This window comes from Mytilus trossulus, chromosome 6 (assembly GCF_036588685.1).
Source record: "Mytilus trossulus isolate FHL-02 chromosome 6, PNRI_Mtr1.1.1.hap1, whole genome shotgun sequence".
In the NCBI taxonomy this organism is placed as follows: Eukaryota; Metazoa; Mollusca; class Bivalvia; order Mytilida; family Mytilidae; genus Mytilus; species Mytilus trossulus.
Genome location: NC_086378.1, coordinates 53754426 through 53781881, shown reverse-complemented (window position 1 = coordinate 53781881; position 27456 = coordinate 53754426). Strand labels below are relative to the sequence as shown.

Sequence of the window (27456 nt, the reverse complement as noted above, 5' to 3'; positions counted from 1 at the left end):
TTTCAATCTTGGCAAGTTGTGTTTCTGACAATTGTCGTTGATTTTTGTTCGTCTACTTTTGAAAAATGTCAAAACTGCTTTTGATAATTCTGTCCATGTGATGTACAATATCATTCTGTGCAGTTGAAACAGCTTTTTGACACGTTGTTTAATCAAAGAATCTAGCTGTACCGGCTCTAACATTTTAACTGTACGATGTCTACGGCTAGAATGACCACCTAGACAATTTTTTCATGAACCCGCGAAAAACAAATTACCATAACAAAACATTAGGTCACCTGCCGTATGAAATCATAGATCATTGACCCATACAAAATATTATAGGAACTTTAAGACAGTATTTTTTTTTTCTATACTGCGAAACGCTGAAAACAATATATTTACTGTCGGTTATGGCTGCATTTCTGTCGCTCATACTGTTCATTTTGTACTTATCTTTTTAAAGCTAGGCGAAAATACTACGGGGACATCCAGAATCATAAGCTGAGAGAAACTGACAACGCAATGACGAAATCTTTGTATTAAATATTGTTTTAATTTTTGCCTTTTTTATATGTTCACTTATCAAAGGTACCAGGAGTATATTTTAATACGCCAGACGTGCGTTTCGTCTACATACGATTCATCAGTGACGCTCAGATCGAAATAGTTATAAAGCCAAACAAGTACAAAGTTGAAGAGCATTGAGGACCAACAATATCCGAAGTTGGAAGGTGTCGTTTACTGTACGGCTTTTTTATTTACCCGTTTAAATCATCTTTATCATTTTTGCGTCAGTTGAAATTTTTTTGATAATAATATGTTACTATTACTTCGATGCTGACATGCATATCAATTATATGGTATTTTTTTTATAAATTAACTGTTTGCAAAAGTATGAATAAGTCGAAATACTAAGGGTTTTTTTTATTCCAGGCATAGATTACTTGAGCCGTAATTGACACAACTTTTTAGACATTGTTGTCCTCAATACTGAACCTTATACTTGTTTGGCTTTCTAACGTTTTAGATCTGAATGTCACTGATGAGTCTTATGTAGAAGAAACGCGCTTTTTGGCGTATGGAATTATAATAAGCCTGCAACTGTTGATAACTAATTTCTAGTAAAGTGTGTATGTTTTCTAATGTTGCAGATGGTCCTGAAAATGTTGTAGTAGAACATGCAAACACAAATTTAAATATTACAGAAGGAACTGCACTTGGTCCCTTACATTGTATTGCAACCTGTAATCCTGAATGTAATTACATTTGGAATCAAAACATGACAGGTAACTTCGAACCCGTCAAACATGAATTCATTTCAAACAACACCCGGAGTGTATATGTTCCAACAATAACGAGGAATCAAGCCGGAACCTACCGTTGCCGGGTAGATCATCCTGAAGTAAAAGGCAGAAAAAAGATAAAAGATATATCAGTGAATGTACAATGTAAGTACCTACAGTGAATATGTGATTATACACTACAAATGGTTATACACAAACATAAACGAAATGAACAAGTTCATTCTTCAGCATTATTGTATGTAAAGTAATAAAACCTGGCATGTTTATCTTTTGTTTTACATCAACATACTGGTTTGATCATTGCTTATAGTTAAGTTATAACGTTCGATTGATGGAAGTTTTTGTAGACCGTGTTAATAAGGATATCATATTAGGAAAATACGAGAAAAACAAACACTTTAGTTTACCATTAGACTTAATAATTTATATATGAAAACAAACATACGAATATTTCCACATATGGATCAAGCTCATATAACTGTAGGGATAAGTGTTACATATATGCTTTACTTACTAGAATTTGAAATTTTATTTAACAATGTTGAATGATGTATGATTTGATAGGTCAGTTGAAAGGGATTACTAGTATACAGATTTTTCGTAGAATAACATTCTTTCATGCAAATATATTAAGTCAGGTTTGTAACTGTAGGGATAAGTGTTACATATATGCTTTACTAACTAGAATTTGAAATTTTATTTAACAATGTTGAATGATGTATGATTTGATAGGTCAGTTGAAAGGGATTACTAGTATACAGATTTTTCGTAGAATAACATTCTTTCATGCAAATATATTAAGTCAGGGTTGTAACACTTTCACTTCCTGGTACCTTTGAAAACTATTTACACCACTGGGTCGATGCCACTGCTGGTGGACGTTTCGTCCCCGAGGGTATCACCAGCCCAGTAGTCAACACTTCGGTGTTGACATGAATATCAATAATGTGGTCATTTTTATAAATTTCCTGTATATAAAACTATATAAACTTTTTGAAAAACTAAGGATTTTCTTATCCCAGGCATAGATGACCTTAGACGTATTTGGCAAAACTTTTTGGAATTTTGGATCCTCAATGCTCTTCAACTTTGTACTTGTTTGGGTTTATAAATATTTTTGATTTGAGCGTCACTGATTAGTCTTGTGTAGACGAAACGCGCGTCTGGCGTACTAAATTATAATCCTGGTACCTTTGATAACTATTTACAGCTATTCAAAATGCCGCTGGTAATGCTATATTTAATGGAAAATTGTCATTTGTATCTACATGTAACTGATTACACTAGAACACACCCGCGAAATCGCTGGTATTTGGCGCTTGGTTTAAAGTATGTAAACTGTTTTTGGAAAAAGGACAATTATTTTAAGCCCTCCCTCTTTTTTCAGAAGTCCGTTATTATATTGTTATCTATCAAATTCCATGTTTTTTGCATTTCTGTATCCTACGCATATTATAAATAAAGTATATTTGCTATAAATAAACTATCAATTCCAAGTTGCTTCTCCATAGCGATCACTGCTATATTATATACAAAGTATCTTTATATTATAGGAGTATACACATGTAATCATAATATACATGCAGAATTATACGAAAAAAAAATGTTTAGTCCCCGAATAATTATGGATGACAAATGTGACTTTGCATGGTACCAATAGAACACAGAGGCATGATGATTAACTCATTGCGGTAGGAAGAGATATGACACACAAATTGAGATCTTCTCGTTTAAAAGTATAAATTTGAAGTGAAAATGAAAATATCTATATATATATATATATACAACTCGTCTAAACATCAACCCAACAATGTTAGATCTGTAAATTTGCTTTCGCAAATTTTTGGTTCTTCCCTCGCCGGGATTCGAACCCATGCTACTGTGATATCGTGACACCAAATCGCCTGCACTGCAGCCGTCCCGCTAGACCACACGACCACCTGGGCTCTCATATATATATATATATATATGATATAGTATGTATCCAGCTTCAACATGGAATTTTTAACATGTTTTCATAAATTAAGGCCCATGCAACCGGGATGAAATGCATATAATTTGAGACCTTAATGTCACGAAAAACCTACCTAGAGAACCACATATTATGACCGGATCAAAATGAATTTGAAATTTCAGACCGCAACCAAACAACACAGAAACACATATACCAATATAATTGCTATTTAAATATGCTATATTTAACAATATACAGGATATCAAGCTCTTAAAAATTAACTGTTCTCTTTTTTGTTAAGCTACACCAACACAACCAACATTAACCCTTCGACCTAATAATCCATTTGTCGGTGATACCATCACCGTTACATGCAATTCAACGGTTCAACGATGGCCTGGAGATATATCTGCACGTCTGTCATATCAATTTCATACTGAGAATGATAGAGGGGAGTTCAACAATAATAGATATGTAATGAACAATCTTACGAAGTTAGATAATGGAACGACCATATCATGTCAGGCAACTGATGACCTTGGAAAAGTGTCAAACATGAGTAATACTGTTTTATTAGACCCGTTTTGTAAGTACCATACTTTAAAGTGTTGCTGAAAGATGCAGTGTACTACATTAGTATTTTGCCAGTATCCCTTTTCAAGAGGCATATAACTTATGATATAGTTTTTGTTTAATGTATAATGGTAACAGTAAAATTGCTGTCATGGTTTAATTGCTTAGTTCCGTTGTTTACAAACTATTTTTTTATAACAGTTTTATAATATATGTATAAATTACTTTGCGGTATGGGTTTTGTTCATTGTTGAATGTCGTTTGATGCCCTACATTTGTTAATGTATACGTCATGTCGGCTCTGCTGAAGAGTTGTTTCATTGAATTGGAAGTCATGACAAATCTTCTTTTTTCATATTATAAAAAAACTTGTTATTTAGGAAAAAAAAAGAGCCAACTACCTTCAATCAATTGAAGAGCCGAAATATTGGATATCAACAAGAATAGCGTAAATTGATTGTCAAATCAAGAGCACCAGGGTTTACTGTCTTTGAATTGAATATAAGTTTTTTTTTGCCGCATTAGTATGTTCGAGGTATCGTCTATTGTTATGCATTTGTGTTAAGTCGTTAATATTATCTCTTATCATGTTTGCATTATTTGAAATTGTATTTTTAACAATATGTTTCTAGTAAAGTGTGTATGTTTTCTAATGTTGCAGATGGTCCTGAAAATGTTGCAGTAGAACCTTCAATCACAAATATAAATATTACAGAAGGAACTACATTAGGTCCTTTATATTGTATTGCAACCTGTAATCCTGAATGTAATTACATTTGGAAACAAAACATGACAGGTAACTTTAGTCCGGTCCCAAATGAATTGATTTTCAACAACAGTGTTCATGTTCCAACAATAACGAGGAATCAAACCGGAACCTTCCGTTGCCGGGTAGATCATCCTGTAGTAAACAACAGAACAAAGATACAAGATATAATAGTGAATGTACAGTGTAAGTACTAATAACATTAACGGTACTAATTTTCCTGCACCAGATGCGCATTCCGACAATAGATGTTTTCAGTGATGCTCCTAGCCAAAATATATAAAACCCAAACCTTATATAAAAGATGAATAGCTATTATCTAAAAGGTCCAAAAAGTATAGCCAAATAGTGAATATGTGAGTTATTATACGCTACAAATGGTTACAAACATTAAGAAAGGAAATGAACAATTTAATTCTTCATCACTATTATTTTTGAAGTAACAAAACCTGATATATTTGTCTTTTCTTTTACCTCACCATCGTGGTTTAATCATTGCTTTTAAGGCATATAGTCGATAAAAGTTTAAATCATATTTAGTCATCTGCTGTTAAATATTTTCTATATATTCAAAAATTAAGCCTGCACTTAGATCTAAGTAAAATAATCAAATGATATTATATTAAGCAACTTTATTTACAAGTAACATAAGAGAAAACCAAATGAAAATGCTTAAAAAAAACAAATGGGACATACTAACCGTAATAAATCAAAATTAAAATTCGGAAGATATAAGGGTACCGAGACAACTGTGTAGCAAAGGTAAACATTGAAAATCTATGGGACAATGTTATTAAGGAGGCAGCAAAATTTTAAAAACAATTCATTATAAATTCTATTTATTACAGTGTTTTACTTATAAATGGACTTACAAAATTTAGTTTTTCTACCAGGAAACATTACATGCACTCTGTGGTCAAAGTTTTTTTTTAAATTTTAATAACTTACTGAAACTGTCCTCAATTTGTACCCAACGTTGAAGAAGCTTGTTTATGATCAACGCTAGTATCTAGAAGGAGATTCATTACACTTTTGTACTTGGTTTTCCGTATTTTACTTATAAATGGAATGCAGTTAAAAATTTTAAAACATTTATTAGATTCATAAACTATCCTGGATTTTTACCAAACTTTGACAGAAGCTTCTTAAAATCAAAAGATAGTATCCGAGAAGAATATTTTAATTATTGTTTTTCCTCATTATTGTTGAGCCACTGATTAACCTCAGAAGTAGGCGAGACACTAAGTTTTAAACTATATTTGATCTATGATATCTTGATTTTTTTCAAAAGATTTTTTATATTGCGTAACAATAATACTTCACCAGATGATTTACCTGGTCATGGGCATATGCAAATGCAATTAATAGATAGCTATGTAGTGTAAAAACATGCTCAATATAACAATTTAACTACAAAAAATGTATTCACAATTATTGCATGGAAAGCAAAACTGCAACTTGAAAATTGAAAACACCACGTATAATAATTTCACGCGTCCGAAGCGCTTTTCTGGATTTACCTTCATCAGGAACGCTCAAAGCCAAACATTTGAAATCAGAAGATGTATCATTCATGGCTTATTTACAGTATGTTCAGGACTTTAAAGATTGATATCAGCAAAAACGGATAGGTTCGAAAGATACATACTCATATCTTTATTTGTAATGAAACTAATGATGCATAATGACTTATGATTCACATTCAGTTAGCAAACGGTACTCTTTGATCGTTACTTATAAAATCTAAACAGTTCTGCCCGACCTTATAGACAGTAACATGGCTTTGAGCATTAGCATTAAAGCTACAGATCACAAGTCTAATTGCCTAACCAGTCTTTCCATTCAAAATCTGACATAATGAATAATAAGTCCCGCCCTAAAACAATTATCTTATTTAGAAATTACGATCGTCACAATTTGTACAATAGATATATGCTTGAAAAATATAAATTCAAAGTCAATAGTCTTAATATGCTTATTCGTCCCCAAACCTGTTAAGAAAGAGTATTTACATGTCTGACTTAATCGAATCGTACTAAGCAAAGAATGAAATTTGGATTTGTTGATTTGCTTAAGTGTGTTTTGTCCTCAAAAAGGGCGAAAAATGAATTGTTCAACAGTTACATATAAACTTTAAACTTTTAATTCGATTACCTTCTAAAAAGTTATCAAGATGTGAATGAATGATATGATGATATAATTGTGTAATTGTTTTCATAGTATGTACTGTATATCAAAGTAAAAATAATCCATAATTATCCTCAGTAAGTATGAATTTGATAGTTTAGAATAATATTTTTTGCAAGATTGAAGACACTATACGAAAGTTTTATGCACACAAAAAAGGCATAGGTGAGTATTCATCGGTTTGGTGAATGAATTTGAAGTCGGCATTTTACTGATTCCTACTGTATACATATTAGCATCCATGATTGTACCTTAAAGTTTTACCGATCGCGTCAAGTGGTAGTGTTTACATTTATTTTAGACACAAACATACCTGATAAATCAAAATGTGTGATGTGCATATGGAAACTTGTCCTCTATTTCTTTGTAATTTATGTATTCCGCTAGTTGTGAAGTATTGAAAGGATAACTGATCGTTCTTGGTGAAGATGATAAATATAACCGTGCCTTCACAATAGATGAATGCATAGTTTATCAATTGCTCAACTTTACTATTATCTTGTGCTCAAATGTGATAGTTCTACTACAAACCATTACATTTTTTTCTACATGTACATGTAATTTGAATAATTAACGTCAGATACGCTTTGGAAAATAGTTCCGAAATCAAAATGCTTAAATCTTCTAAAAGAATCAACACACAATCAAAAGGTTAATTTTGTCTCTGGGAGTTTCTTCGTTAGTGTAGTAAGATAATTTATACCGTAGAATTTACAAAGACATTCATAATTTTAATAATGTCATAACCCAGATGAAATATGATTTAGTACATTCATATTATTCTGAAGTATTGTATAATCTATTTCAGATTCTTCCAAAGTAACAGAATTCTGGCTTCGGTCTAACAATGAGAGTTATGGATTGATAAATCCTCCAACTTTTAACTTCAATGAAGAAGTAAAAGTTGAAATGAAACTGCGTGTGGAAAGTAATCCTGATCCGCAAATAATGTTCAATTCTACCTTGTTGAAAATCCAACCAATTCATAAGGGCAAACAGTATATTGATTACATATCAAACATACCTTCCCTTAAATGTGAAGAATCTGGAAACTTCTCGATTCAGGCTAGTAATGGGATACCATATGCAGATACCAGAACTGTCAACTTAAACATATACTGTGAGTATAGTTCAACTGTAGTATCATCAATCAACATATAAGTTTGAATGATATCATTCCTTGTGTAAAAATTTGATTAGTTAACAGGTCTTTGTAAAATAATCAAATGCTATTATATTAAACAACTTCATTTACAAGTAACATAAATAAAAACAAATAGGACATACTAACCGTAAGAAGTCAAAGTTAAAATTCGGAAGATAAATGGGTACCGATACCTCTGTGTTTCAAATGTAAACTTTTAAAATCTATGGGACAAGGTTATCTATCATTTTTGTTTAAATACAAAGGATATTTTTACGTGAAAGGTCAGTGTTATTGTACAATACACTAAACCAATCCTACACAACACAACCAATAAAGTATCACTGCAATTGATACCAATACGAACCGATACATAATAGTCTATTGTGATGTTTGTTATTCTCACATTGCCTAAATAGATCATGCATTTTAAAAGGTAAAATTTATGACAAAAACAAGGATAGTGGAGGAATTAAAACTGTGATCCCATACTTTTAGGTGTCTAAATGTTCGTTGCTTTGTTCTATGCCTCAGCATGACAACTAACTGTCTATTTTCTTGCTGTGTTGGCGACCAATTGGTGGCCATAGGCTGTTTTCAGCTCTTTTGTCGGGTCGATATATTCCCCATTTCCATTACCAATCAAGTCTTCTAGGTGAGGTTATAGAAATTTCTAACATATTTCTTGCCGCAAATCTAAAATTGTTTGCTATGCCCGTGTCTGTTGTGACGTTTCTGATTTTAACGAACGCAACCTATGTATTACTGGTAAATTATTAAACCAGGGATATCGTTACCATAAATTACTTAAAACCTTTACTAAATTTTTCCATAGATATAAAGATTTGGTTTTGAAGTTTGGTTCAAACGGGACAGCAAATCCTCATTTTTATGGAAATGTTGTTAACCGTGCCCGGAAATTTAGAAATGATCCATGTAAACTTGTGACCTATAGTTGTTAATGTTTGTGTCATTATGGTCTTTTGTGGATAGTTGTCTCATTGGCAATCATACCACATCTCTTTTTTTTATATAAGGTATGTGTGTGCAGTCAATATAAACAGTCTAGCACCTTTACAGGAAGAATTTATCATTAAAACCTTCTTTATACTCTAAATTATATACTGTTTAGATTTGAACTACTGCTTTTATATCAGTGTTAAGTTTGATGCAATTGAAATTTTTGAAATTGACTAGAAGACTTATAATGGTATATGTATTTCAAGGCTTATACAATAAGTTCATAACAAAAACGTGATCTGATTCAAAAGGAAAAAAAGCATCAAAAGTATAATACATATGTTTTTAGTTATCAAAGGTAACAGGATTATAATTTAGCACGTCAGATGCGCGTTTCGTCTACATAAGACTCATCAGTGACGCTCACATCAAAATATGTATAAAACCAAACAAATACAAAGTTGAAGAGTATTGAGGATCCAAAATTCAAAAAAAGTTGTGCCAAATACGGCTAAGGTAATATATATCTGGGATAAGAAAATCCTTAGTGTTTTCGAAAATTTTAAACTTTTGTAGCTATACCATATTTTTTTTTCTTTATTTCGCATTAGACTTACTTTGCAATTGTATTGAAGAACACATCAAAGAGTGAATTAAGAACTATTACTTTGAAAGCCAATTTTATGATCGTAATTTTCACTTGGACCATGGACTATTGAATTAAATAGACGAAGGGGATTTTCATTACAATATCTATTCAGTGGTTTTTTCCTATGCATATCTATTGAATTTGTTTGAACAAAGTAGTGTATCAAAGACGGATGGTAAAAACTATATTTATATCATTGAATATTGGGTTTTTTTTGTTGGTAAATATTGGTAAATCTGTACTTAATAGTTTTGTATTAAACACATGCATTTTAACGATGTAACAGCCTATTAATACCTTTATGTTTGAATGTCACAAGGTCATCTGAATGCTGATGACGTCCTAACACTGAACTTCTTAGATGTTGGACGTGTACGGATTGCTATGCTAGTCTAAGATACACGTTTTTTTAAGTTGTTATTGGCTCTGAACTAGCTGTTACTACGAGTACTCTAATACGTGTATTAAATGTAATTTTTGTTTTAGGAATGAGTGATGGAAACATACCACCACGTGTGTCTGTGTTTATGTTTGATGTTTATCTTTTGTATTATTTGTATCCATCTGATGAGTTAAGCCTTCTTAAACCCATTTTAATAGTTTGTTCTCATATTTCACCACTGGCCTTGGTTAGGGAGATGGTTGAGCGCTCACACACATTTCAACCCTGCCACAGTCTTTCACGTGGCTGTCCCTAGGCAGAAGCCTGTAGTTGGTTCGTATCTGTTATATTTCCTTGTTTTGTTTCAGATTAGGCTCTAAGGTTTCGCAATTGAATTATTTCATTATTTTCTTGTATTAGACATGTATAGCTGACTTTACGGGGTGTTTTTTTATTGTTGAAGCTGTTCGGAATTGTATGTCACTACCGTATAGCGGGTTATTTTCGCGGGGTGGTTATTTTCGCTTATTTTGGCGGATAAATGAAAATCGCGCAAATAAATTCCTCGAAATTTTATGCATACGTTCGGTACTTTATCAAAGCTAAAGTGAGAACGATTATTTTTTTCCGGTCGGCAGATCAATGACGGAATATTTTAGTTTAACATTATAAATGCCAATGGGCATTGTACATACATGTATTTTATAAAATGACTTCGTGAGTTCTAATTAAACTGAGTTTCTTTTTCAGACATGTAAAAGTATCAGTTGTTCATCAAAGTCCGAAGATTAGTATCTTAAATTTCTTTAAACCTAAGAAAATAATACCGGCTGAGATATCTGAACTATACCCTTATTATTTTAAATAGTGTCAAATAATTTAAGTGTGTAAAGTACTTTGTCAGGTATTTCACCCTTATTAATTAGTGTCAAATTACATAAGAGAAGTAAATTCCTATTGATAATTTTATAACCTAATTAGTACATCAAAGGTCCGATCAATTTCATAATTTATCAACCGTAACATTAACAAGAAGTTTTAACACCTGTGACAAATATCGACCTTTGTTACCTGTATTCTAAGGATTAACTGCATCAGTAATTAATACATCAGAGGTCATTCAGGTAACAACAAATTATTAGCTATAACAATAGACACTTATTTGATTGAATAACAATAAAGAAACACACTTATAATTAAAAGCAGTAAAAAATAAAATGCGTAACTTATTTGAACAAGGGTATTCTAATGAAATCGTTAAACAGTTGGATGAAAAAGAAATTGTTGATTCCGAAAAGTAGCCTATTGTGCCGGATGATTTGTCTCTTACAAGACTTAAACCATTATCAGCAAAATGGTTAGTACAGATGTTCCAACACATAAAAAACAATCCGGATATTGTCCGTAGTGGATTCCGTGAAAAAGGTATTAGTGGCGCCTTGGATGATTATCTTGAGACAAGTAAATCAAAGATATAACTGTAAATATTGGACTATTCAAGACATGCGTTTTAACTAAAATATTGTTTCAAATTACCAAATGTTTTTTTTTTACTATTAATATCATCTTTTTTTTTTTATTTCTTGTATTTATACAGAACTACAACATGAATGTTTCAAATGTTTTCTTCCTGTGAATATGTGCAATTTTTGTAACTGCAATGATTTTAGGTAGTGCCAAAATATTTTATTGGGAATTATAAATCCGCCAAAATAAAAACCGCGAAAATTTTTCGTATACCTTGTTGCCCCTCAATCGCGAAAATTAACTCCCGCGAAAAAAATCCCGCTTTACGGTATCATACAAGTGAGAGGTTTAATTATCTATAAAACTAGGTTCGATCCACCATGTTCTACGTAGAAAAATGCCTGTATCAAGTCCGGAGTAGGACAGTTGTTATCCATTGGTTAGCTTTCGTTTTGCGATTTGATTAGGGATTTTCCTTCTTGAAGTTTCCTTGGAGTTTTTTTTACTTATTGCCCATAATTATTTACATCTACTTCATTTGAAATTTGTTTGATATTTGTCTTATTAGCAATCCTACTTTATCTTTTTAACTAGATATTAAATGTCCTTTGTAATACATAGAGGGGAAGATGCACACATGTGTTTATATATATATTAAAATAAAGATTTTGTTACTAAATATATCTTCCGTATGAATATATATGTATTCTGTTAACTGAAGGGGATACCAAAAATTTGAGGGTGTAACCGCTTATAAACGTTTTAATCATTAATATACTATTAGTAAGAAAATATGTTTGAGAAAATTTATAATTTAACGATCAAGTTTCTATTTAATCAAAGTGTCGGGTACTCTTTACAAAGACTATTGTTGAAAAAATATATTGTTAATATTGTTTCTCTATTATATAGTCCGAGGAAAATTGATACTGTTTAATGTTGAAGCGCTCGGTTGCACATCATTCATTCTTTTTAGCGATTACTGGACTTTGAAAAATTACAATTTTAATTCAATTTACAATTTTAGGAGAAAATCTATCGCTTTGTCGTTGTGTTTACATTTTACAAATCGTGTTGTAGGTAAACCTAGGAATGCAACAGCTAAATCCGGAACAATAAGAACAAAAATTGGTACAAAAGAAAATATAGTTCTGAACGTTACAGCATTCACGGCACCAAATGTAACATGGTTACGTGAGACTAATTTCGAATGGAATGTTCTGAACGAACGATATGATTACAAACATAAGCTTAATTCCACAATACATATAAAAACGAAAGATGATTTTGGTTCATATGGAATCAAAATATGTAACAAATTAGGATGCATTGTGGAAAATATAACTTTGAAACCGCAAGGTAATTATTTTGTTATTTATCACTGCAATTATAATTTGATTGGTTAGTGGTCAACTGATGTTTAAATACCAAAATTATGTTTGGAGATATAAATTAAGATTCCAATTAATGATTGAGGGATTTGCATGAATTATAAAAGTAGTCAGACCAAATCATTAACTTGGTAATAATTTCCTGATTTCATTGAATTTTTTAGCACATTTCAGTCAGTATGTAGCTAATGGTAATATCTTTGATTAGCTTGCTTAATAGCTGATCCGTGAAGTCACTGTTAGGTAAGGTAAACCTCCCTCCTTCAATAGTAGACTAGCCCAACAGATAAAAAATATATCTCTCTGTAGGACTTAGCTACTTTAATCCCCTTCCCTTTCATGAATTTGACCTACCGAATTAGACTTGTTACCGGATTTGTAATCACATAAGCAACACGACGGGTGCCGCATGTGGAGCAGGATCTGCTTACCCTTCCGGAGCACCTGAGATCACTCCTAGTTTTTGGTGGGGTTCGTGTTGTTTATTCTTTTGTTTTCTATGTTGTGTCATGTGTACTATTGTTTTTCTGTTTGTCTTTTTCATTTTTAGCCATGGCGTTGTCAGTTTGTTTTAGATTTACGAGTTTGACTGTCCCTTTGGTATCTTTGGTCCCTCTTTTAAAAGGAGGGAAGTATACCTTACCTAACAATGACTTCACGGTTCTGCTAACAAGCAAGCTAACCACAGATATTACCATTAGATACATACTGACTGAAATGTGCTGTAAAATAAATTCACACTCAGCCACACTTTCACAATTAAAAAACAACTTCGTCTATCTTTACTGCTGTGAACACTACTTATACTACTTTCCATAATAATTTCAGATAAACCAGAAGCACCGAAAAATTTCTCTGTCAAAAAAGCAACATTTCAATCAGTAAATATATCCTGGATTGCTGGATTTGATGGCGGACACAAACAAACCTTTTGGGTCAAGTATAAAGCAAAAGATGATACCAAATGGGACAAAAAGGATGTACCATCTAGTAACATTAAATCGGGGAGAACGGTATACTTCACATTAGATCAGCTTAAACCAGATACTAAATATCAAGTAACTGTTGTGTCAAAGAACATAAAAGGACAAAGAAATACATCACTCGATTTTAAAACAGAAGGTAAAGTCACCAACCAGATTAATAATTTTTATTTTTCTTAGGTTTTATGTTTTCTTATGCGTTGTATTTTATCTTTTCTTTTATGATTTGTATACTATCATTTTGATATTCGATTCTCGGTTTTACCCATGGTACTCGAATATTTGAGTACTGAATGACATTCAGAATGTTTTCGTCTGAAATAAGACGTTTTCATATCAGAAAGTTTGGTTTTTTTTAAAACCACATGCTTCGTAAATTTGATGAATAGTCAATTACCAATCAACGTCAAAATGACATCAAGACATACCAAACAAGTTTTATCTAGTACAGATGGTTCGCTGTATAATACTCTCAGTGAGATTTATTTTATTCTGGTTTTTTTTTTAAATTCTCTAAGAAAACGACAATATATCTTAACACATTTTTTTTTAGGTCTTTGACAATTATCATAAAAATTAATATAAGGCAGGCATAACCTGTGAATGGAGACGAAGTCTGTTTTATTTTTTTTAATTCAAACATGTTAATAAAAGAAACGGAAATACCGTAACGTTCCCGAGTTTGGTTCTGTTGTTAGGAATTTAGCTGTGACTTTCTTTAAGTCATGACGTCATATTCAATGTAAACAAAAGAAACGCTTTCCTCGGGTAACTTTTTTTTCATATCAAACAATTATTAAAAATGAATTTGTATTGAGTTCCAATCTTATATTTTACTAGACTGATAAATCATGTAAATATAAAAAAAAATATCATGCAAACAAGACAGATTTCTGCAAATGCGGGGAAAACCGGAACAGGAAGTAGATCTGAAAAAAAGTTAACGATTTTGAGTTCATTAGTAGAATGAAAAATTCGGGAAAATTTTCACGAAATTTTTTATTATTTTTATTTCTTGATTTTTCTACCGTAGTCGGGGACTTCGTCCCCATATTAAATAGAAATTTCTCACTAGACAAATAAAAACTTTCAATTATACCTTTTCGTATATACCATGTCAAGTGTTATATATTTTAATTGTCGCAACTAATACTTTTTCCTTTGGAACTTACATTGTTTGGTAATCTCGTTTGAAATACATGTTGTATATGAAATCTAATCAAGAAAATCCGAACATACCAAATGCTGATTCAGAATTGCATGTATGGCATAAACCAATACTAGTGGTAACGTTACATAGATAAATAATATCCTTTAAACACAGAATTATATGCAACAACATCAGATTACTTACATGAATATCATGATGATATTAGTAGTCATGCAGTTAAATTATATAAAACAAATTAAATGATCAATTTTATTTATTTATTTGAAAATGTTAACTAAATCAGTTAGATGTGAACAGATTGATTCATAAGTCAGTGATAAGCTTTGTTATTTTCCTAATAAGTTGTTATTTGCATTGAACAAGATATTAGTAACTGCGAGGACACTATAGATTCGTTCATTACTGTCTGTCACATGTTAAGGTGTAACTCTAACATGATTAAACCCGTGTGTGACCAAGTCAGAGGCTTGTATAAACGTGGTCGTTTGTTCAATTGTTTTTCATTTGTTCAACTCTTGCTAACATTTTGTCCTGTCTGGGTCTACTGAATGGATTTAGCTCATTGATGAAGGTATTTATATGGTGTCTTATAGTTGCTCGAATGTATTTCATGTAGTCTTCAGTTGATAATTTTTTCGTCGTCAGTAATCCTTTTTGTACACATTTCCTATTTTGTATATCGTTAAGTTATTAGTTGAATGTTATGAAATTCAAAAAAACATTTCATATGAGATACTCTTGTACCCGTGTTGTTATATTGCCGATCAACAAGGCATACATACAGATACATATTTTTTATCAAATTGATAGTGAAATAGAATAATCATGATATACTTAGTATAAAATTTTAACTCCCTTTTCCTTCTTTTTTTCAGTTCAACCTACCGTTAAATCACCATCGAAATCAGCATCCATGACCCCGATATTTATTGGTATTGGCTGTGGTTTTGCAGTTATTCTTATGATAATTACTTCTGTATATGTGTTCTTCAAAAGAAGACATAAAGCCAGCACAAGTGGTATGTTACTAGAATATACCATATTTAACTTATAAGTACTAGTGATTCTTCTGGAATTATCATTACCAACAGAAATGTGTGTTAATGACAATAACAAGCACACAGGGTTTCCGCTGCTAGTTTGCGGGGAAAAAACAAATTTGGCGATTGAAATTCGTCATTTGCTACAGAATTTGGTGAAAGAAATATATATAAATGTCAGTATTCACCTCAGAAGCTAACAAAACCTATAAATAGACTTAGCAAGAAGGAATGTTATTACGATACTGTTGTCAGGTCATTAAAGATTGCATATTTTGGCGTTAATATTGATTCACTTATAGGGTCTTTGCATCGGAACTAGACACATTTCTTTAAAAAAAAACACAGGTTTTGGCATGACACAGGTTATGTTCTTCTCATCTATGTTATGATGGTATGATACTTAACCCTTCACGGGAAGGATTGTGCCTGATATTCATATGATGAAGACATAATCTTTCAATCAGTTTAATTGAAGTCTGGAGCTGGCATGTCAGTTAACTGCTAGAAGTATGATGTTATTTATGTATTATTGTCATTTGTTTACTTTTTTAGGTTACATCTTCTGACATCAGGCTCGGACTTCTCTTGAACTGAATTTTAATGTGCGTATTGTTATGCGTTTACTTTTTTCTGCATTGGCTGGAGATATAGGGGAGGGTTAAGATCTAATAAACATGTTTAACCCCACCGCAATTTTACGATTGTCCCAAGTCAGGAGCCTCTGACCTTTGTTAGTCTTTTATGATTTTTGATTTTAGTTTCTTGTGTACAATTTGAAGTTAAGTATGGCGTTCATTATCACTGAACTAGTATATATATTTATTTAGGGGCCAGCTGAAGGACACCTCCTGGTGTGTGCATTTCTCACTGCATTGAGGACCCATTGATGACCTTCTGATATTGTCTGCTCTATGGTCGGGTTGCTGTTCTCTTTGACACATTCCTCATTTTCATTCTCAGTTTACTAACGATTTATTTTCATTCGTCTTGATTATTTACTTTTTTCGGGTTTCTCGGACTTAACATGATCAGACAATTATCGGGTTTCAGCTAGAAATCGTTAAGATTTTAAATTGTATAGCTTTCGACAACAGAGGACTAATTAAAAAAGGTGTTGATTGTATTGTTTGAAAAAATGATATAGTTAAATGTCACATAAAGGATGTATCAATCCCTTTGCGACGCACGTCTTTGACGCAAACGTTAGACGTCTCCTCTCCTTCTTTAAATGATAGTCCAGAAAAGAACTGTTATGACGAAAAATTTTCAAAAGCTAAAAAACTTTTTACTTTGAAGATACTTTCCCAAAAACTATACATCTTTCTGATATTATATGGTCAAAACATGTACATGAATTTTGTTATTTTGTTAAAGAACCCAAATTTCCCTGATGTCATATAAAAAAACTAGTGTATAGGTGACAAGCCTCCCCTAACCTTGAACAGCCTGCGTAAGGCATGTATTTGGTACTAGGCAAGGTCATTGGTTTCTAAAATTCTCTTGTCACTCCAAAGTACAAGATGAAATTGCACAGTTAAGATGGGAAAATTCTCAGCTATCCTCTGAACCAACTACAATATCCTTTAGTTCCGTTCATTTCCTGCGTCTATGTTTTCTGCGTCCTTGTATGTCTACCATGTTTTATATGAACATAAATAAATACTTAAATTTTATTTTAGAACTAGCAGAAAGCAATGTGTTGTATGCAGTCGTTGATAAGGTACAACAGAAATTTAAACGGAGAAATATGGGTAAATATTTTACGTTAAATAATGTAAACTTCTATATTTTGAAATTTTCAAACAGCACTAGTACATTATATATTTCAGTTGTGCATACAGTCCTTTTTATATACTTTACTTATATCATTTGACTCTAGTTGAACTGTCGGATCGTTCAGATTTTTCTACATGGTTTGAGAGGTGAACTCGAAATAATTTTTCCAAATTCAACAAAGACAAAGACAATATTGTCGAGAAGCTTAAAATTGTGTATGTTGTTTTTTTGGTTTTTTTTTAAATGGAGAATTTGTGACGCAATTGTGATATCCTTCTTTCTAAACAAAGTCATTGCGCAAGAAAAGGTAAAGGAATATTATTAATCAAATCATATCAAAATCCAGGTTAATGCATGTTGATAACTAGTTATTGGAGATGTTGACGTTAAAGTCATAAGAAACGAGTGACCGGTGAAAAATAATGTTCTTCCAATTCTTAAACCAATGCATACAAACATCATAAACTTATTCTTCTGTGCTCATTTTTTTCGTGTAGATTTCGTATAATCGTCAATTTTTTTTTCAATCGGTCAGTGTTGTTGTGAAAATATGGCAGGTAATTAAAGTTCGTGTTTTGAAGCCGAAGTTTAACGATTGTCACCTGTTTGTCAACAATTGACGAAAAATAAACATAAAAAGCATGGAATTTGAGCACGTGTTTAACATGTAAATTCAGATAATAGTTTATTTTAAGGACATTCATGCGTATTGTGGTCACCGGATTTTTACGAGATGGTTCACAGTGAGGTCACCTTGCATACGGAAAATATATCGGGTGAATAGCTTGCTGGAAGGAAGCAATTCAAATAAAGTAAACTTCTTCTAAATGTGAATAAATTAAAGAATTTTCTTCAGAAAAAAGTATATGTACATAAGTTTTACAATGAAAACTATCCATTGAGTTATATAAAACATATGCATTATTTTTTTTTTGATTTGAGGTTTCTTATGACTTTAAGACGTCCTACTGCTATTACATTATTTTGTCTCTTCATACTTATCACATATCATAACATGTAAAAATTTATCAAATAGAGATTATGATGATACTTTGCTTTATTTATACAAAAACCAAATAGAAAAATAAATATCGGACCATTTAGTCTTTATTAGATCTTCAGCTGTCGGAGCAATTTTTGATGTATTTTCCATAAGGTACAGACGAATCCTGTTATAATTGTATAAATTGTATTGCTAAAACTTCGAACTGGATATTTTAATTCAAGGTTCTACAGAGTATAGGATTATAGGACAGAGCGAATATGAAGCAAATAATTTTTAACGCTGAAAATAACAGCAACAAAATTACTGTTTGGCGTGTAATAAATATTTTTAGAGATAGCCACTTGAGATATCTGAACTGGACGATTATACATTACACCTGATTACATTGCATATTTTTATGTTTCTTCAGCTTAGAAACGCTGTATGATGTATTCTTTTCTCATGCAGAAAACGAAGATTCTAACATGTCTAATGAACCTGCCAATGCAGAATATGCTTCTGTTGTTAAACCCAAATCCAAATCTAAAAAGGTACATTACAAAGGTAAGTCTGTTTGTCTAACATTTTTAATTTGTGTACTAACATCTTCCTTGGTTCATCTTTCTCTAAGCATACCACTAAGGAAACGTGGAATGAAAAGCAATCAATCTTTACTCAAAAATCCCGCTTTGAAAGTACATTATGTCAAAGCATTAATCGTCACGGATTGCAAAAAAAATATGATTGAATTTAACATAAACGATAGAAAAAATTTACAACTAAATCGTAAATAATGTAACAATTTAGGAAGAAGTCTACATATATATAAAAAATAATAATTTAAAACTTACCAACCTCTTCTATATAAAGGCTCATTTAACCCTTTCTATAATGTACAGGAAACTTTCCTAGGAGTTGTTGATGGCGGAATCTCGGTTGCATATTTGTAAAACGTTCACGTAAATTGAAGGCGTCATGTGTTAATACAGTTATTGGCCAAAGAAATCGGTATATTGGATTTAATTTGCACGACTTGTGTGACCCTTTAACCCGAAATCCTATATGTCGTTCGGGTTAATCAGGGTCACCCAAGCCGTGCATATTAAATCCGATATACCGACTTGCTTGGTTAATAACTATAACAGAACTATTTCATATCAAATGTTTCTGTGTCGAATATATTTCTTCTTCTTTAAGGGGGTGGGATGGGGTGGGTTGGGTGGCTGGAGTTAGGGATATAACTTCGATTAAATGTATGTTATATTTTAGAAGACGAAATTGAAACAGCAAATGATGAATATGCAGTTGTAGACAAATCAAAACGAAGTAAGCTATTTACATTTTGTTCATGCTATTATAAAAGACAATAGTTCACCCTAATTTGCCGATAATCTGTCGAAAAAAGCGTGCTAATCGTTAAAATAAGTTATTTACAGTTGACTTCGTAAGCTCAGAAATTGAAAGATAAAGATAATTTATCGTGTAGTAATGGTGTGTACATTTTTGACAATAGTTTTGTCATTTTTCTTAATTTTTTTAAACTTATAGAAAGTAAAAACACAAAAATACTAAACTTAGAGGAAAATCAATTCAGAAAGTCAATAATCACATGGCAAAATCAAATAACACAACGCATCAAAAACTAATGGACAAGAAATATCATATTCCTGACTTGGTACAGGCATTTTAAATGTAGAAAATGGTGGATTAAACCTGGTTTTATAGCTCTAACCCTCTCACTTTGATGACCTATAGATAATAGAAACGGAGAATGTGTTACAGAAACAATACAACGAACAGAGAGAAGAAAACAAACCAATGCTACCAATAGGTCTTCAACGCAGCGAGAAAGTCCCGAGTCTGTATGCCGACCTCAGCTGGTCCCTGAAGAATATTGAATAATGGTTAACCAAGGTGAACGCGACGCCTAACTCCGAAACATACACATGAACCAAATTTTACAAACCACAAAAGACAAATCAATTTTAGGCTATAGATTCCTGACTTGGTTAAGATGTCAAACTGATACGGGGTTAAACATGTTTTTAGTGCGTTTGAGTGTGTCTCCTTACATCTTGTGCTTCTATTAGTTTTCTTAATAATATGTCTGGCGTTGTATGAACATTTTAAATAATAAAAATGGATCCCAAATAATAATAAAAAGTAGGCAAAAGGTATCAAAGAAACATTCAACCGCATAAGCCGGAAAAAAAGCTGACAATGACATTGCAAAGAACACCTGAGCACCACTTTCCCAATCAAAACCCGGGATACTTCGAAAATGTTAGCAGATTATGCTCCATATTGGGTATCGGTCGTGACTGCGTCAGAGTGTTCTACCTTAATGATATGCTTGTAATGCTATATCGTATTACCTTGATCGGCAAAATTTTCGTCAAAATTGAACAAAACCATAACGTCTACTTGCTTTCGACGAACTTTTGTATAAAGTAGTCTTCTCATTGTCATACTACACATATTTTCTATTTACCATACACCTATGATTAACATTTAATTTTTTTAATAAATTTTTCAGAGATAAATTTCACAGACGATGATACTACTTATGCAAATCAAGGCGATGCAGATTTGCTTATACGTCAACCATCGAAAAAAAAGCCATCTGGACGGGTTTGTTTAACTATATATTTTTTTTCTACCGTTTCTCTTTCCTGTGTACAGGAATCGGATAAAACGTGTAGAAAAAATGATAATACTTGAACAATAGTTTATAGCATACATGTATATTTAAAAAGTGATAAAATTGTATGGCCATATTTTGATGAGACAACTACGATATATACATCCTACAGGTAGCACAAACTTTCAGAAAGACATAATTTCTGTGTCATTTGAACTCTTCTTGAGAGTTGTAGAATTGGTAATCAAACCGGTGACCCTTATTTTTATTTAATATTTATGAAGATATTATGAAAAATAATTATCTTATTGAATTTTAATCAATTCTATTATTTAAAGTTTTCTCAGTTAGTAATTGTAAGTTTATCCTATACAACCCATATCAAATAACTGAGATTGTTTATTCAAATTATATTTTTTTTATGTATTTTTTTACTTATAAAATGAGATGTTATTTTAACTGAAAAAGGAAGTGTTATTCAAGTACGCACTCATGACTTTGACGAATGCAGTAGAATATTTAACAAGTATCAACATTATCAAGGACCTTATTTATATATTCATCTTATACGTGATTTCAATTTTTATTTTTAGAGTAAAAATCAGGATGGTTTGACATACATAGAAGTATCCTTCACAAGGAAGCCAAAAGATCGACGTCGTATCATTGGAGCCGAAAACAGGACAAACTATGTTGATATAGATTTCACAAGGACTGCTGATCCATTACCAGAAACTGCAGATGAATAACCTATATAGAATATAGTGTATTTGTTTACTCAAGTTTTGTATTTAACAGGTTTAGATGTAGAAATATTAAAAGTTTCAAATGTATGATTTTTACAATCGAAAAATGTTATGAAGATCTGGAAGGGGTTAGCAAAAAAAAAGAGTATAATAGAGAAATTACATATAAAAATTTAAAACACTTGACATTCCAAAAAATAAATAGAGTTGTATGTTCTAAAAATTATGAATACAGAAATGAAAACACAACGTTCAGACCTTCACGCTAAGTTTTTTTAAAAAGTCCGATCAAGCTGATGATACCCGAAGTTCTTCTTTCAAATGAGAACATTGCTTGTACGTAAGTCATGTCGTAATTATAAAATCCAGCTGTAAAAAAGGAAGGTCTATTTCTCCAGAGTAAATGTTGTTATTTTAAATATATTTAAAAGTCATATGCACACTAATTTCACGGTTTGGGTGTGTGAGAGAGAGAGAGAGAGAGAGAGAGAGAGAGAGAGAGAGAGAATTTAATCTAGATGTTAAATTAAACTGTACACCTTGGTCAGTTTGTTAAGGATGTATTACGGTCATGTAAAATATGCACGATACTTTTTTTAAGTTTATCTTTTATTTACATGTCTTTTTGAATTGCGGTTACCAACGAATTGAATGTGTTACTATATTTTATAAGATACTTTTCCTGACCCGATGAATATTCATTTATAACACTGTATCTTGTATAGATTTAAGACTTATTTCGTCCAAATTCAATTCATGTCAAACTCAAAGTAAATAAATCCCATAAAAACACACTTTAAACTTAATCATTAAAATTTACCCTCAGATCAATTTACAAACTATTTTAATGCAAGATTGTTGATTATTTAAACTTAATAAGGAAGTTGTTTCAGTTTCGTTTCAAGTTGATGGCGTGAAAGTATGTAGATATACTAAATTATTTACCCACCAGCAAAATTAATCAAAAATAAAATATTTTTTAAAATCGCTGTCTCAAAAGTATTCTAAAACAAAACGCTCTTTATTCATTTCAATCTGTCACAATTGAACGAATACCCCTGATACATTTACACTATACAGAATATGTTACATTACACCATTTAAATTTAAAATCCGTTACGCCATTTTTTCCATATTTTTATTATAACATTGTATTCGTTTGTAGCAATTTAAATTAATATTTCATTGCACATTAATGGTTATTGATATGTTTTGTTGAATTTTGTATATATTGGCTTTTTTGTTTCGCCATAATGTCGTCGTTTAAGTACGACTTGTGTGTTTTACTATTTCCTCTTATATATTATTTTTGTTTAAAAGAGCGGATGAAAGGAAATGTCATGAAACAATCTCAAAGAGAAATATAGAATTATTCCGTTTATCATATTTTAAGCTAAAAAGTTACCATGCGAAAAAGTTATTGAAGATGTCCTGTTTATCATATATTCAGACAAATATATTAATATGAGAATTAATTACTTAACTCCGAGTAATTTTTCAATTTTTGTTACCAGAAATGTCAGATCAATAACCTCTTTTAAACTGATTTTGTTTTACTAAAGTATTGTTTTAAACATGCTTGAATATAGAAATATGGTTTACCAATTTGAGTGTATCACTTATACTTTCAAAACCATGTAAGGAAATATAGATGGGGTATATAGATAAGAGAATAATGAATAGAAAAAAGATAAAAACAGTCGTGGAAAAAATTGGCAACAACAAAAGGAATAGAGAGCCTAAAACTTAAAGATAACATATCAAATGAATACAGCCACATCCATACCCTTACGCTAAACATTTTTCAAAAAGGCAAATCAATCCGACTCTAAATACCCGCAGCTTTATTTCCAGGTGAGAATATTGTTTGTATGTCAGTATTGTCGTAACTATAAAAACCAGAAATAAAACTTGAGAGAGAGAGAGAGTGAGAAATTTTTTATTTGATGAATTTGAGTTAGAATGCACACATAGATTTTTTTTTGTTATCAAGAGATGAAGAGAGTATTCTACTGTCATATGAAATAAAAGATGTTTTGCTTTTTCTTTTTTTTTAGCAACACCGTTTTTGATGTTTATTTATTCATTTATATGACGTACTTTTTAAATTGTTGTTATCAATTATTTGAATTTTTATTCAAATGTATATATGGCTTTGGTGCCCTAATGAATATTCGTTCGCTAAATTGTATCTTGCATAGATTTTGAACCTCTTCTGTAATGGTATATTCAAAATTATAAGTTCGATTCAATGTCATTTTCGAATAAAATACTTCCGAAGTAAGTGAATGAGCTAAAAATATACTTAAACTCAAACAACAAAATTTACCCTTAAATCAATTTACACTCTTTTCTAATTTTGTTTGTTTGATAATTTTGTAGAATGTTCTATGTTTTTGTTGTTGTTTTTTTCTTCATATATAATGGTGTCCTATATGTCAACGTTGGTGTTTTATCATCCCCTCTACTTTTTTGTTAGTTTTTTAAGAGCAGATGAAACACCATAGTATCGAAACAAAATTAAAAGATAAAAGTAAAGCTGTCCCTTTTATCAGTTATTTAGGCATACAGTTATAATGGGTATCAGCTTCTTACATTTTTTTAAACTGTTCAGTTTATAATACATTTATATATCATATATTGAGACATAAATGTTACTACTACAAAGTTAAGATCAATACCCTTTTAAAAACAGATATTGTTGAAATCAAGTATTGTTAAAACATGCTTAATTGAAGAAATATTTGTTAAATAATTTAAATAAAATTCGCATAAAATGTAGGGGGTCTGGAAACAGAAAAGAGAATGATTGGAAACTTATATATAAAAAGATCGGTACTAATTAATAGCAAAAATAAAGAAATATAGATTACTGTCCAGGAGTTGAAACCTTCCATATTTTGCTGAGCAATGCATTTGGATGTTAACAACAACTTTATCTCTTTTCAAAATGACTGGATCCGCCCCTGCTAGATACCCGAGACGTTCCTCATGTTTATGAAAATATTGCTTAAATATATACATCAGTCACGTCGTAGCCGGCTTTTTTATGTGATTTGTTTTCATTTACATTGGGGTTTTTTTAATTGTAGTTATGAACTATTTCAATGTGTTACTACGTTGTATATAGGTTTTTTGGCTTGATAAATATTCATTTATTACATTGTTAAATTGAGAAATGGAAGCGGGGGATGTGTCAAAGATTAAAAAAATCGACCAAAGAGCAGAATACAGTCGAAGGCCCCCAATATCTCTCCAACACCACATGAGAAATTAAAATCACGCACCCGGAGGCGGACGTCAACTGGCTTCTTAAACATATATACATATTCAGTGAAACAATGCGGCGGGGTTAAACATGTGTTTTGCATAGATACATGTACTGATGATTTCTTCAGCAAAAAAAAATTCGAAAGTTAAAATTTGATTCATTTCAAGGTTCAAACTAAGGTAATGAACTTTAAATACAACGGAACTCAATCAATACAGTTTACCCTCAACTAACAAACTAGTATAATATAAAATGTGGTGATCATTTAAATATCATCAGGAAATGTGTTCATTTCAGTTTCAAGTCTATGACCTTGAACGAATCTAGTTATACGTCAGTGTTTACCATCCACCAAACAGTATTGCATAATATTTTAAATTCTTTTAAATCGTTAAAAAAGTAAAAGTGCATTACAAAAAACTCCTTATCAATTTTAATTTGTCATTATTTTAACGAATATTTCCCATGATACATTTCCATTCTAATCAGTTACATTACACCACTTTAATTTAAAATCCGTAACGCCATTTGTTTTCATTGTCCTCTGTTGTAACATTGTATTTGTTTGTTGCAATTTAAATTAACATATCATTGCACATTAAACTGATATTATCATACACGACTGCCTGTTCAAACGTTAATAAGTTATACTCGCCGACTAAACCATTGACTCATTTTGTTTGATTGTATTCGTCTTTGTTTGTTTTTATCTGGGTTTTTTTTTGTTTTTGCATGCATCTTTTTTTTTTATAATAATTTGTAGAATGTGGTTTGCCTTTGTTTTTCTTTTGTCATAATGTTTTGATTCCTCTTTCAAAGTTTTAATTTATTCGTTACGCCATATAATAGAGTCGTTTAATCCGACTTATGTCTGTTATAATCCTCTCTCCATGTTTGTTTTTTTTAAAGAGCGGATAAAACGCAATTTTGAGAAACAAAATTTAAAAGAGTTCATGAGAATATACTGCTAATTTTTTTGGGAAATTACTTTAAACGATCTTAAAGTAGATCAGGTTTTAACTCACTCCCCTCTTCTTGGATTGTTAAATAGCCCCTTGAATCCAGTTAATTTTTTTTAAGCTTATTATAAGATCTATCTCCTCATATTGTATTTCAAAATTCAAACATCTCTATATACAATCTATTAAAAATTTGACAATTTTGCTAACCTGTAGAAAACCTGAAAAAAGACCCCGAAATCCTTACTTTTTATATATCTTTTTATAAAAAAGCATGATATAAACTACATTTTGATAAATCATTGAAAGAAAATCCATGGATTTTAATTTAGACCTGCACCCCATCTACCTTTATAGAAACAACTGATAATTGTAGTTTGGAATAGCGTGTGTTCATTGAACATATTTATAAATACAGTCGTCTTTTATTTCATTGTTCAGTATATTTAAAGTCGAATATCTGTAAAACGATCTCTATAATTACTAGTTGTGATACAATTCATGTTATAACCCGAAAGAAGGAAGTAGAATTTATCAAAAGAAAATATCGACTTCCGGAAATATGCTGAAGATGAGAGATTAGTAGGTACGTAAGTGCTTGATACTATAAGTTGTCAACTTTCCGTTTGTTAAGTGTTTTGTCATCTTTGTTTCCTTTTCAACTTCAAATGATACTACCACGCATTCGCGGAACACCACTAGATATAGATCGATTTCTATTATTAAAAGCTTGCTTACATCAATATGGTAGCAACTCCTCAAAAGCTGGGCAAAATAGAGAGATAAAATCATAGCAAGGAAAAATGTATCCCTTTCCGATCTATAAACATGAAGTGGTTTCAGTTTTAGGTCATTATTCATGCATAATATTCAAATTACATATGGCATGATTGATCGACTTTTTAAACACTAGGAATAGGAATAACTATTAAAAGCTCATTGTAAATAGCATCCAGCTTTAATAACTAAGTACAAAATGACCTGAAGTTTTAGTATTTTGTGAGGGGTTGAATGTGGGGCCTTCATTTCTGTTTCCTAAAATTTTACACCATTTATTCTATTTATTATATTTGATCACCCTCTTATTATGGGATTGACAGGGTTAAGGGAACATTGGAATTA

General features: G+C 31.3%; 1 protein-coding gene across 1 annotated transcript; it reads left to right on the top strand.

Annotated features, from left to right (window-relative positions):
* Positions 1–1261: 1261 nt before the first annotated feature.
* On the top strand, positions 1262–22566 carry LOC134722818 (uncharacterized). The gene is made up of 12 exons (XM_063586444.1): positions 1262–1268; positions 3542–3826; positions 4475–4609; positions 7575–7886; positions 12449–12727; positions 13588–13881; positions 15789–15932; positions 17636–17707; positions 19186–19281; positions 19987–20043; positions 21254–21348; positions 21952–22566. The coding sequence occupies exons 1-12, from the start codon at positions 1262–1264 to the stop codon at positions 22105–22107; spliced, it is 1932 nt and encodes a 643-aa protein (XP_063442514.1). The 3' UTR covers positions 22108–22566.
* Positions 22567–27456: the final 4890 nt, after the last annotated feature.

What these genes read in the sequence shown, in the direction of transcription:
- LOC134722818 (XM_063586444.1), top strand. An exon ending in TTGGAAACAAAACATGACAG is followed by an intron (nt 4,610 to 7,574) that starts GTAACTTTAGTC and finishes AATCTATTTCAG; the next exon opens with ATTCTTCCAAAGTAACAGAA. An exon ending in ACATAAAGCCAGCACAAGTG is followed by an intron (nt 15,933 to 17,635) that starts GTATGTTACTAG and finishes ATTTTATTTTAG; the next exon opens with AACTAGCAGAAAGCAATGTG.